Here is a 14,368-nt window from a genome sequence, read left to right as displayed (position 1 = left end):
TAACTAAAGATTGAGGGGTATACAATTTAATAAATGGGTGCTCTTTTTGCGAGACTTAATCCTGTAAATGTTTTCTTGAGAGCAGTCTCCAAATCTCTTCTCAGGATCACGTACACTACACAACCACTAAAGACTTTCATGCCAGTTTGCCCAACATGCAATCTAGCATGATTAAACCAGGAAGGTCCAACTCTTCCTCGCCTACAAAATACAGCCTGGTAAGGAATTTAGGTAAAATTGCCTTCTCTGGATTCTTCCCACCAAACAACAGCACCTCCTTCATCTCTTTACATACAGGTTAAATTAGTAGATCATTGAACCATAGCTGGAGGAACAAGACAGCACTGGTACCTGCCACTTCTTCCACTTGCAGATGCAGGTTATCTGCCAGGTATCTGAAGAGAGCCTGTATCTATCAACGGTACCTGAATATGCTCCTGTGCACTGGTTCAGGTTCGATCCTTTCTTTAGACACATTCTCAGGTGATGGCCAGGAAGATACAGGTGAAGAAGGGTGTTGCAAAGTGATCCCTTGCTGGGTGACCAGCCTCAGTTTTAAATATTTTCTGAGACTCACTTGCTGGTAATTTTGGGCTTTAACACTGGAACACCGCATTCCAGTGCCCAGTGTATGGGCTCAGACACCTGAAACATGTCAAAATCACCTTAAAACCTGATGGGCACATTTAACTTTCCTATAAAGCCAAAGTATATGCTACAGATATACATACCTGGCATAGAATGTTAAATACCACTGGTAGACTGCAGCAGCTATTGTGCCATTCCCTATAGTGACAGTGAAAACATAGCTTGATGTCTATACTGTGTAGCCTGACAGCATCATCTTGAATCCTACTGCACAGAGAAGTCAAATTCACCCTTTTGACATGTAGGAAAACTTGATTTTAAATGTTAAATAAGTCACCCCTAATCGTGCCTTTAAAAGGTAGGGTGCAAAATGTTTAGGAGTAGAACACGTGTAACATTACAAATGGCATGCTCCCCCATTGACTAGGCTTAAAGCGACATTGTAGATTGGTGAGGCTATAGCTGGCATGTAGGAAAAGTAATAGTACAGATAATACACTTTAGTCTATGACGTTTGAGCTGTACCAGCCACAAACCCATTCAAAGACTTATTTTTATATTTAAGAAAATTACACTGCAATAGTAAAATCAGATTTTTTTCAAATATATAGGAAATAAACTTTTTTAGAACGTTGCCTTTACCTGGTAATTTGCATTCACTTTCCAGCAACTGACCAGCTAGTGGTTGGCCTGAATTATGTCTGACAAAGGTGTGAAAACAGCTCCCAGAACAGAGACAGTGGCCTGGAAATGGGGAGGTTTTTCATTCCCAGGCAGGAAGACCATTTGGGGTGGGCCCAGGAACCTAACCTACTTCAAAGGGGTCTTCCCTGACACAAGTACATTTTAGGTGCCAGCTGGAAAGGCCCAGGCTTTTGTTCCCCTAGTAAAGCTGGCAGCAAGACAAATGGTGGGAAAGCTACCCCTAGAACGTGTTTTGATTGATTTCACAAGAGGGGACTGCTCATTACCTTGGCCAAATGTCTGGAGGGGCACACAGGCACCACACAAGGGGAGAAGGGTTTCTCCATCATGGATTGTGAGAGTGAGGGCACTGTGGGATTGTTTTCAGTAAGCCAAACAGGAACTACTGAAAAAGTGAGGAGGCTTGCCCTTAGAAACGTTTACCTCTTTAGGTTACAGAGTGTCCAGGAGTCTCCCCAACCCACAGGCCGATGAATTCTACAAAGCTGGATCCTCATCCAACCTTTTGTTGAACAACTTCTGAATCTGAGGAAGAACAGAAGAGGACTGGACCTGCTGTCTGTGAATAACTGTGTAAGACAGGATTTGCTCTCTCTTGTACCCAGGAGAAAGAAGTTGACTCCAAGGATCAGTTATCTGATCTCCTGTGTAGCTACAGGAACACAAAGAGCTGCAAGAGAGATTTCCCCTACAATTCCCAGCTGATCAGTGGCAACTAGAATTTGGATAGGACTTTTCTGGTGGACTCTGCCTGGCACCCTGAGAGTGTGAGAGAGAGAGAGTCTCTAGGTGCCCCCTGAGGTCCTGAGAGGCCAATACCTGTACTGGTGTGGTTTCTTAGAAACCAGGAGAAAGTGTGAAAACTTTTGAAAATGTTTGCTCCACAGTTCCAATGCCAACGGGACCTACAATGAAAATACCCAACCATAAGTTCCATAGTGTCAAATTGAATTTCAGATTCATCCCCATGAAAGGTTCGAGCCTCTCTGACAAAGTAAAAACATAAAAAGCACCATAACCTTAGTGGGACCAACCTGTGGCAGGTATCTGACAGGAGGTTCAGACCGGAGGCAAAACATTTAGTAAACCAAGTTAGTTATTTATTATTATGACAATGGTTTCGAGTATAAATAAATGAGTAATCAGACTCTGTAAGAAGAAACAAAGAGATACACATTGTTTGCCCTTCCAGTTTAAATATTTGCAAGTATTGCAAGAAATTTGAAACTAACCTCAACTGGGTCTCTGGTACCTCATTCTTCTATGGGGGGATACAGCTATTTCTTAAATACCATCCCTACGCTGAGAAATTGAAATGAAAAATGCAGTTCAAAAGAACACTTTTACCATAACCACTTCCAGGTCTAATTTGTGCTGTAATGTGAAAATCACTTTTTTTGGCTTTCTCCTGCCAAAGAAACAACCCACTCCTGAGTTCTGTACTACTAATCTTTGAGGTCAGACAGCAGCCATTAATAAGGGAGAGCCTGGTAATAAAGAACCCATGTAGGGTCCACAATTAACCAGTCTAACTGATTTTGAAAAACGAATCCTAACATAAAAAATAAACAAAATAATTACTTTAAGCAAATAACAGGACCTAGTCCTGATACACGAAATTGGCCTGATTCAAAAAGGTAAATTTACAGTTTTGTGTAAGCGTACTATTTTTTTGGTATTCATGAACTGCAAGTTTAATTTTACTAATAGCAATTTTACGGCTGCAGAGACTCCGCTTCTAAAAAAAAGAGAGGCCTATCATTTTATATGCTGAATCTACACAGTCATTAATATGATCGTGGCGGGAAACGGCCATTACAACTTGCCTGTTTCCACACACGCTATTACAACGTATGTGTTACAACGCATGCTCCATTGCAACACATAGCCTTTACTATGCATTTTTAACTACGCATATGCTTTAACCACATATGCTTTTACAACGAATTTCGCTTTAAAGGTATGTATGGTAAAGGCATATGTATAGTAGTAAGGACATATTACGTGGAAACAGCCACGTTGGTAGGCAATCCACATCGTTAGAGGAAACTGAGAGACTCTTGAGCTTCCTCACAACGACGTGGATGCCCCTCAGATGAGCTGAGAGAGGTTAGAGGAATTGGGCCAGGGGCTACTATTTTAGAGATTTGGGTTAAAGAAGGGCTGGGGTGATGGGGGCGAGTATAGGGAAAGTGTTTTTTTTTATGCAGATTTATATAGCGCGAACTCGACCCGAAAGTATTGGAGCGCTTTACACGAGCACCGGTTACATTACACAAGGACACATTAAGGCACGCAGAGATTAAGTGATTTGCCCAGAATCACAGGATGTGGACACGACCCCGAGGCTCGAACCTTGGTTTCCAGCACCAAAGTAGGGGAAGGGCTGGGGATCAGGAGGGAGGAGTACAGGGGTAGGGCTTTAGAGTTTAGGGTAGGGTAAGTGCTTGGGGCCTGGGGTGACGCAGGAGTAAGGTTTTAGGGTTTTAGGGCAGGGAAAGTGCTGGGAAGTCACACAGGGGTAGGTTTTTAGGGTTTAGGGCAGGGGAAGGGTATTTTTTTTAGTAGGGTAGTGAATCTTGGGTAGGGTTCTCCAGGGTTAGGGTAGGGGTCCAGGAAAGCTTTGCCATGCATATGCCTTTACCTTACATGCCTTTACCTTACATGCCTTTACAACGAAATTCGTTGCAAAGGCATGTATGGTTAAGGCATATTCGTTTAACTAACATGCGTGGCAAAGGTATGCGTTTAATGGCATTCGTGCTGTAACGCATGCGTGGTAAAGGCATGCGTTACAATGGAATGCCATGTAATGTCATACATCTGATCATGGCATTTAGAAACAGTGGATCCGTCATTAATATCTGCTATCTTCAATTTCATGCCTGAGCCCACCAACATAGGAATAGATCGGTCAAGATGCTTCCTGTCTAAACGATTGTTGGTGAGATAGTACCACCTTCTGACTTCAAAAACTGTGATAGAGTAATTGGGGCAAGTGGAAATGAATGAACAGCAGGAGAGGGAAAAATGCCAAGAAGTATTCCCGTGGCACTAGATTGACCCTTGGCCTAGCCGGAAGAACAAACAATAGTTAAAATTGCAAATAGCAAAACCTCAAAAACATGAATCTGTTTAACACATTTTGAAATTGCACTTAAAAAGTATGAAATCAGGCTGACTGAAGAATGACTGTTGTCTTGGAAACCCTGAAAAATATGTTACTGGTATATAATTGTGAGATGATCAATGAGGTGCTACATCAAGAGTCTGGCGCAAGTGGGTGGCAGGGTAGACAAAGGGAAGAGAATATTGATAACAAAGCTACCCAAGATCACACAGTGACCCAGAGAAGAAAATAGTTTCAATGGGAAAACTGTGAACAAGGTAACAGAAAAGTCAAAGTTCAAAAGTGGAAGCACTAAAGCAACATACTCGGAATGTGCAAGACACAGATATAACAGCATTTACAAAAAACGGAATGGGAGCCCACAAGGTAAGAATGAAGCTCGTAAAGTTACTTACACACAATTGCTGTTACAGATAGTTACTACAACTATATACATGTATGAGATACATGAAAATGCAGAGTCTGTGGAGTGGATACATTTGGTGAGGTTATAAAAAGTAACATACAGTCAATACTCTCAGTGAAAGAGAAACACTTACTAGGTTGTAAGGTAAGCCGACGATTCCAGGCTATCACACAGGAACATGCAAGGAGCTAACAGCATGGGAGGAGAACTAAATACATAAAGACAGTAGACAAGGAACTGTAGAGGAGTAGCGCTTAGTAAGGAGGAAGGTAAAATAAAGGAACCCGTGATAGGAAGCAGGTAAACAAACCATACTAGGATTCTGAAAGTTAAGGCAGAAGGGGTAAGAAGGTAGTTCCCTAGGAACTAGAACTATAAAAGATGGAAAGAACCACAGAACATAGAAAGGAATAACTACTGATATAGTGGAAGTTCAAGAAGCAAGGAATACACTAGGATAGTGCAAGCACAGGAAGCAAGGAAAAATGGAAGTACTGCAGGACATCACTAGTTCGAAGAACAAGAATGTTGTTGCAGTTTAGTAATCAGGAAACTCAGACAACAAGGATTGACAATACCTCAGGAATCAGGTAATCTGAGAGTGAAGGGTCAGCATTACAAGAACACTGCTGTAATGATGAACACTAGACTGACGGAGCAAAAGGTTTGAAGGAGCTCACTAGGGCCACGTGCCTTAAGTAGGCTCAAGCCAGCGCCGTCAAGCCGTAAGTGTGCTGATTCTGCCACCCATCCTTGGCCTGTGGCGTGCAAGTGTTGATACGAAGCAGAAGCATGGATTTCTAGTATAGCAGTCTTGGGTAGAAAAAAGTGAACACAGGCTTCTCCATAACCCTGCCTGAATCTGGAACCTGAGATACATTCTGAACTTTATCCAGGAAGCTGTAAATCAGCACTGGTATTTGCCACAATGTCAAGGACTCTGGGAAATATAGTCTCTCTAAGAGATAGAATGTTGGCTATCGCATAAATGGCATGAATCTGAAATGAGAATGAGAGTAAAGTTCAAAGTATGGAAAGGCGCACATGTTGGACCCCTAGTGGTGAACATGAGAGCATGGAGAGCAGATTTTGACAGGCGGTAATAAAACCTAATGCAGAATTAAATTATGCATGTGACAATTGGTCTTTGAAGTCTACAAGTCTGCCTAGCAATGCCTATCTCTGTGTCATCTGTGAGTGTCTACCTTTAAGGGGCGAGGTGAGCCAATTGCTTTAATACTGTGACTGTGGAGGAAGTATGTCTTTCATTTGCACAGGAATTACATAAAAAGGGAAATAATTGGTCTTGAAAGTTATCATCCAACAATGCGAGTTTCCATAACGGAGGTATCATCGTTACACAATGAAACTGAGCTTTTATGAGAAAATATTTGTGTGTTGCACTCATATGTAAAATACATTTCAGCTTAATTTCACCCTTCTCAAAACCCCGTATTGAAGAAGGCGTGTATTGACTTTTCACACTTCAGTTGGCTTCTCAAGACATACTCAATGTATCATCCATCTGCACTTGAAGTGACAACACTGCATTCTCATCTCATAGGAGGTGACATCGCTGGTTTCCTGCCAAAGCTGTTTTTAAAAAACACCACACAAGGGGGCTTCATTTTCCATCATCCATGTGCACAGGAAGTGATATCACCCAATTTCCCACCGTCCATCTGCACAGGAAGTGATATCACTGAATTTATCATCATCCATCTGTGCAGAAGCAACATCACTTTCTACCTTCTCCCTCACTGAATCAACTCTTCAGGGCACCCCATCTCCTGGGTGTCCCCAGCAAAGGGCAAACATAGACAAGGGCATTTCCTGTTTGGGCCTGTTAGGGCCTAGGAGGGTCTTGGGCCAGAGCCCCTGTTGCAGGGAAACCTACAAGGCAAGATAATAATAATTTGCCTCGCTCAGCACCCCATACTGCCAATTCCTACAATTACAATCAGATGTAGAAAACCCAGACACTCAAAAAATATTAGCACAACACATATACCCAACCTCATTCACATCTACTAACCAGTACACAACCTCAAACTACAAAACACACATTGCAACTCATGCTCATTAATCCCCCCTCTGCAGTACTCCACACACCAGATATTGCAGACCATATCACCTATCACACGTTTGATGTTGTTTTTATTTCATGACAGAAACTTGGTTCACACCCAAATCTTTACACATCCTAGATGTCTTTCTTCCCACAAGCTACATCATCCATTTTGTGAACCACACACATACCTTATCCATAAGTTGTTTGGGTCCTGCACACTAAGCAATTCATTAACACCGAACGCCACTGACATGCCATTTCCCTTTCTCTGCAAGTCAGGCCACCACCTTCCATATCATCTGCAGGCTTCCCAGGCAGAACCAGGACTTCATTGATAAATTCTCTGATCTCCTCACCACCTCATCCATCCGGCATGCTCGCACCACCCTCTTTGGTCACTTTAACTTCCCAGATAATGCAAGCTAAAAAAAAAACATTAGAAACCCTCTTCCACCTATTGATACACTCATCATGGTACTGCATGTCACACAACCAAAATACTCCAAAGGAAAAGACCATGTCCTCAATATTGTCTTTCTAACATCACAATAATCCAATTCAAATCACCCATGCCCTTGGACTGGACTGACCACTCTGTCATCCTTATCTCTCTGCTCAGCGTACTACCAACAAACCAAAGTCAATGCAAAAGAGAAGACCAACCCTTCAGATCCTTCAAAGGCTTCTCCATAGACAACCTAATAATTGATCTCATATCTGACCATCACTCCATGTCCAATGCCAACACCCTTCTAAACAACTTCAACAATTTTGTTGTAAGCATGTGTGAATGTCCACACCCCAATTACAGCAGGCAAGTGAAAGCCAAAGCTGTCAGCATGCTGGTACTCTAAAGACCTTGCTAATAATGAACAGTTCATTCACAGACAGGAAAGAAAAAGTAAGAAAAACAGAACTCTCAAGGACTTCTGGCTACTGCAGGCCCTCCGTGCAACATGCAGATAGCTCATCACTTCAGCCAAAGCAATGTACCATACCATCAGCATCAATGAAGCCACCAATAGAAGCAGAACAATGTGCAAGGCAATCAAGCACTGCATCAACCACCTGCCATTCCCCCTTATCCTTTCTCTACAGTAAAGTGCAATGCCATCAACCTCTTCTTCAGGGGGAGAAGATCCAAAAGCACATCAATATCAAGCCTGTTTCATCTTTCATTCATTTCCAGTAGAATCTCACAATGGTCAGCCTTCAAGGCCCTATCTCTCCCAAATCTAGCTGACATACTCAAGTCCCTCAAGCCACTTCTTATAAAGACGATTTACCATCATCCTACATCAAAGCTCTATCAATGCCTCCATCACTCAAGGCATGTTCTGAGCTCTCAAGACTGACCAGTTCATCCCACTCCGTAGTGCCTTGAGACCCTCGCGGGTGAGTAGCATGCTATATAAACCCCTGATTGATTGATTGATTGACTCCTAAAGAAACCTACACTAGTATCTGATGAACTTGCCAAATACTGGCACATCACTCACCTACCATTCATCAGCAAGATCGTTGCAAAAGCATTCTATGTTCAACACCTAGATCATATCAATACTAACCATCTCCTGCAGGACTGCCTTTCTGACTTTATATCAAGCTGCAGTATGGAGACTGCCACCATACACATAAAAGACTATTCTCTCTCTTGACCACAAATGCAGATGATCCCTGCCTACTGATACTGCTGAACCTCTCATCTGCCTTCAACACATTTTACCATCCCACCTTCAAACGCACCTTTGAGTTACGAATGGAATTCATGGGCAATGTCCTTGTATGCTTCACTGGTCCTCCTCCTACCTTTCCAGTTTGTTCACATGGGAACTTACAGGTCACAAAAGATCCCTATCCCCTATGGAGTCCACCAGGGTCCCATGCTATCTCCTGTCATCTTGAATCTTTACATGGAGCCATTTGGTGCTCTACTCATAGATAAGAGCATCAATATTCACCAACATGATGTTGATACACAATTCTACTTGAAAGTCTACTTTACTTCATCCATTCAATTCTCATACACTGTGCTCCTTCGTGTTTTTTGCTCTAAACTGCACCCCTATGGCAGCAGTCGGTGTGGTGGGCACTGGAAGGGCAACATTTCTATTTAACTCCAGACCTAGATTGTTTGGGGAAAGAGCAACTTTCCCCCAAATATTCCGGGAGGCTTATTCAGTATTCCAACTCGAGGCCTGGAATATTTTGGGGAAAGTCATGCATTCCCCAAGTATTTTTAGAAATGGTTGAAAAGTAGTAATTTTGAATGGCAGAAAGTGCTGCACTGAGGGCGCAGCTCAGAGAACAAAATAGGAAAACCTTTCTGCTTGCACATCATCCCGACCTGGATGTCCAGCGCCGGCCTGAATCTCGACCCAACCAAGACAGAATAGCCTTTATTTGCCAAGAACAACAAACAAGACACATTACAAACCTGCCCCAATTACATGAACCATGACAGTTTCTAATCCCAAATCTCACCGAATTCGAAATCACTTGGATTCACCCTAGACACCAACCTCTCTATCTAGGAACACATTGCCAAAAAAGGGGGCCTGATATCAGCTCTCTCCTCAAAAGAAAATCAAACCATTTCTTTCAGAAAGACCCTTCAGAACTGCTGTTCAAGCCTGTGCACTCTTGCAGCTAAATTGTGGTAATCGCCTCCCAAACTCCACAATGGCACCCCTTAATAGCCTGCTACATATATTTGAAATACTTACAGGATCTCCCTTTTCTCCGAAAGATACAGACTCCCCCTGCAATAAACCAGAGAAAAGAAAACATTTGCTGTTTACTGTATTTCAACTCACTGTGATGCTAAATCGTCATAAAAAGTAAGCAGGGTGCTCTGCAGATTTATGGCAGGGAGAAACAAAGCAGCTAATCGTCAAGTTGCCAATGGTGATATCTGCATTGCATTCCATGCATCATTTGTCATATCTAGATGTGCAACTAGCAGGGAAGTTATCAGTTCACTTGCATGCCCTTTTTAGGTGTGTAAGTAAAACAAAACCAACATGGCCGGACAAAAAGCCGAGTACACAAAAATTAGCATCAAAAAGTTTACTTTTGTACAAATTCACAGATAAACGTTATCGTTTGGGTGGTTCACATCTAATATGATCTCTCAGAGCATGACAAATGTGTACCGGTTCATTCTGGCTCCTGATTGTCAAATCTAGAGTACCTTCATTATATGCAAGGGAAATCAGTTGATACATTTCTGTACTATGCATTTATAGTTCTCAATTATGGAAAAGGCCACCATAGGGACGACAATCAGGTCGTTTAAATTGCGCGGTCCAGGGAGCTATTTACTGAAGTCTTTCCGAATGCTTCTTTGGAAAAGGGTGGTTGGCTAAAAGTAATCAACGTTGCCTTCGGCAAGAACATATAATTCCTGTAGCACAATGGTGTCACACAAAACCTGACCCTTAGACCAAGGACTCAGTCTAAACTAAAACAAGCGCAGGGACTTTCAGAGATGTGTTTTGCAAAGTGATACATGCAAGCACGTCATGCATTAAGAGTGCGTGCCTCAGTTCAGAAGCCTGGGCAAGTGGCCATCTTGAATTCTCCCAAAGACAGAGTGCACTGAGGACTTTGTCCAGCAAGACAAATGCTCAGGGACTGATAGAGGGAGGGGAAGTCCAGGTTAAAACAAATGCTAAGCAAACCTCAGCATGTGTAGCATGTGAGCACACCGCTTGTCTGCCTCTCTGACCATTTTTACGGTTACATGGTATTATTTCCTCTAAAGAGACCCCTATCTTAATGGAGAGACTAGCAAGCATAAGAGTGCATTTTTAATCCCGTTCTAATTATATGATATTTACCTTGAGGACAATCTTCTCATCGCTGATAACCATGTTTGCCCATTGTGATTTTTTTACTACAGGTTAATTGCACTTATTTTGTCTAACAAGATAAATATCCCACCTTAGCTATGAGACTTACCACTTCAATGTGTTCATTCAAGCAATGATTTCATCAGCAAAGGATGCTTTCCTGAATGAATGTACCTTCACTGCAATACAATGTGTACCACTAAGTGCAATTACTCGGATCAATTGAAACTTTCTGAAATATTATTGCATCTGAGCTGTAGTGTTCAAATTGTATCGCTTTCCATCTCAATTCAAATTTACGGAGCAAATATCCCATCATATATGGTGAGGACGCCCACTGTGGTTTGTCCATTGAAGTACTTCTTTTAGGATGCATTATTGGTCTTTTGACACAGATTAGCGGGTTAGGATAGTGTCTTATTTAGAAGAACTTACCGTAGCCCTGTGAAAATGATGGTAGATTAGGCGTGTGTTACAACTGAAAACCTAGTCCTTGATCAGAAGTCTCCTCCCTGTCAAATAGGATTCTAGTCACTGTCAGTAGGAGCTCTGGTTCACACAATTTAGAGACACTTTTCCTTCCACAGAGTGTTACAGACCTGAAGCAAACTGTCCAAAGAGAAGAGAATCCAATGTAAAAAAAACTCACCACAAACTGTGTCATATTCCTGAGGGAATATGTCTATGACGTTGAGAGAATATTAAACTCAATTTCAATTACTTTGGGCCCTTACGTGATGTTGCGTTTCCTTTAGGCAAGCAATGTTTCCTCTTAATTAGTTCTAGGAGTGCAAGAGATAATCAAATGGCAAGAAATTGGAAGTTGTTGGGACAGACAAGTCCTCTGCATGGTAATGAATGCACTTGTACCCCTGCCCTGAATGCCCAACCGTATTGTTGTCTGGATCACTAATGCTGATTTTTGGCTGTCATAGGTAAACACGGATCATGCATGTGCGCCATGACATAGGTCTGTCTCGTGGATTGCAGTCTTGCTGAACCTGGAGTGGTGCGCAAAGTGCTACCCTCACAGTGGTGGAAGGTTACTGCTTTCACCAGGAGTTAAGCAGCATGAGCTTGTAGCAACATACTCTGTAGTGATCAGTAGGAGTGAACAGGCCATTTTTAACCAGGAGTGTGACCCACAGGTTCACTCAGTTTTTAAAATTCCACTACTGTGTGCTTAACTCACCCTTTAGCTTACATCAGTTAGATGTGAATTGCTGTGCAGTTCAGGAGTGGTGACTCTGCACTGGTTGTATGTGTACCTGGAAATGGTACAATACAGGGAAAGAACAGCCCTATGCAGTGCATGCACGGTGAGTGCATTTAATGGGTGTACGCATACCTTTGAGGAGTAAAGTATATTCAGGGTGTAGTGTTGTGCAGTGCGCTCATGGTGAATATGCGTGCTAGTTGAAGGTATGCTAAGTGGCACAATACAGAAAGTCTACATTAGTGTGCAGTGCTGAGTGAATTTGTGTGCTAAGTGTATGTGCGCCTGTTGTGAAACAATACATTGAGGTAACAGTGCTAGACAGTGTGCATGCTGTGTACATACACTGAGTGTAAGCGTGCCTGTAATGATGCATTACTTGGAGGATTATGGGTTCCATTTTGGGAGGGCTAGGGCCTGCCTGAGGAAGATAGGAAGAGATAGAGGAATTCCCCCAGACAGATTTGTGTATTGCTGCATTCCTGTGACCAGGGTGGGACGCACAGGAGAAGGGAGAGCAAGGCTCCCTCTGCACACCTCACAGAGTGCCCTTTGATTTGGTAAGAAATAACAAGGAAGGGGTCTAGAAACATCTCAAGAATGAGATGGGGCTGATAAGGGAATCATGAAGAGAGTGGGTCTGGGAGCCTGAAACAAAACTTTTGATCAGGGGTGAGAAGAATTTATTAAGCGGAATTCCACAAAATGACATGACAAATTAACAAATAAGTGTCAGGGTCAATAAAACAAAAATGGTTGAGGTAAAAGGGTCGCAGGGGGTATGGTTCTAACATTAGATTGTACAGTGAAGCTTGAAACTGTCCTTTTAGCTTGAAAATGTATATAAATTAAAGTCTTGCTAAGATTGAAGATGAACTCTTTCCAGACACACTGATGTGAAGCACGCTGTTTGTTTCTCAAGCACATGTGTTAGAGGCTAGGCACATTGATTGAGCATCTGATGCCTTCCAGCCTATTTTTAGTACATTATTTATTGTCAAATTGACACACAGCAACAGCCCCTATCAGATCAGGTCTAATGTCCAAACAAATGACCATTAACACCTTCAGCGCTACCGCGTTTACCTGCCCTGCGCTGAGAAAGGAGTAAATGGCTTGTTTGTGACAAAGCCAGCTCGTCATGAGCGCAGGGCAGGTAACGCCCATGACGAGCTGGCTTTGTCATTAGCGTCGAAGTGGTTAAATTGATATTTCTGTCTTTGTATAATACATAATCAACGTTACAAACAGGCATGCAGCTGTTGCACAGCTATTAATTACATTATCAATTTGCTTGCACATCCTGCCAGAGGTTTCAAAATAATAATGGTTGGCTCCACAAGCAAAGGGTGATCTTGCATTTTGCAATAAAATGGACTTAGAACTACCTGCATCTACAAGTGCAACTAGGGTTGGACTGGCCTATAGGACAATCAGGAAGTGCCCGATGGGCTGAACTGACAGGTCGGTGTTTAAGCCAGTTTTTTGACTGTCTTTTGGCCTGTTTTATGGTGTGGTGGGGTGGTTTTTACTATTGATTTATCTGATATTAAAAACCATTGCTTTCAGCAAGCTCACACCCATACAGTCTTCCAAAAGTTACAAAACACGTAGACAGCATGCCCTTAGATGTTAAACACCGCCTCAATTCGTAAACCTGGGCCACCGTTTTAGCTATATAATTCAACCTATTTTCTGTCCCAGTCCAACCCTGAGAGGAGCCACCCTTGGTAACTGGAACAACAATGGCTTTACCTTGAACCTCAAACCAATGCTGCTTGAAGGATAAATGCAATGTTCCTGCCACAAAAATCTCAGAAACCCCAAATCCTTTGCTTCTGTGCTGTTCTCATGCTTCTAATGTTTGGTAATAATGTACCTTTGGTTATCTGCCATGTAATCCCTCATTCAGGAAACAAAGTTATATTTTTTAAATAAATTAATGTTTGTTTTCCCAAAAGTTCACAATATAAACACATACAGTTAAAAAAGAGAGAGTATGATTTCAATGGCTACAAAGATGGTCTGTATTCAGAGGAATAGTTGGGATGGGAGGCAGTGGGTAACATAAAACAGAGGAGTGCTGTCAGTGACTAATTTAGGTTGTCACCTGTTTCAAGTTAGCATCTCACCAGCTGATAAGAGGGCACCCTGCCATGCCTACTCTCTGTACTGGGTGTGGTCACTAATATCACTGATATCTAAGTCAAAAGCAGGACCACTGGAATTATGTGATTGTGCTGTGACAGCGTTATTCACATAATTATGGATTTGCCACATTTGTCACAATCCATCATCTGTTGCATAATTTGCAAATGTTAACATAGAAAACGAATTTCTAGCTCAAACAGTTCATAGGATACTAAAAACGTAACAACATGAGTTATTTGCAGTGAAA

At 42.2% G+C, this 14,368-nt stretch overlaps 1 protein-coding gene across 2 annotated transcripts in view; it reads right to left on the bottom strand.

The window, feature by feature from the left end:
• COL19A1 (collagen type XIX alpha 1 chain) overlaps nt 1-14,368 on the bottom strand; it is a 2,464,374-nt gene that overhangs the window by 583,020 nt on the left and 1,866,986 nt on the right. For both annotated transcript variants that reach the window (XM_078648013.1, XM_078648014.1), the window contains one exon: nt 9,627-9,662. In XM_078648013.1, the coding sequence (XP_078504139.1) occupies nt 9,627-9,662 (36 nt within the window). The remainder of the gene's footprint in view (nt 1-9,626; nt 9,663-14,368) is intronic.

This window comes from Lissotriton helveticus, chromosome 6 (assembly GCF_964261635.1).
Source record: "Lissotriton helveticus chromosome 6, aLisHel1.1, whole genome shotgun sequence".
Classification (NCBI taxonomy): domain Eukaryota; kingdom Metazoa; phylum Chordata; class Amphibia; order Caudata; family Salamandridae; genus Lissotriton; species Lissotriton helveticus.
Note: the sequence above shows the minus strand (reverse complement) of the source record. Positions and strands in the feature narration are given on the sequence as shown.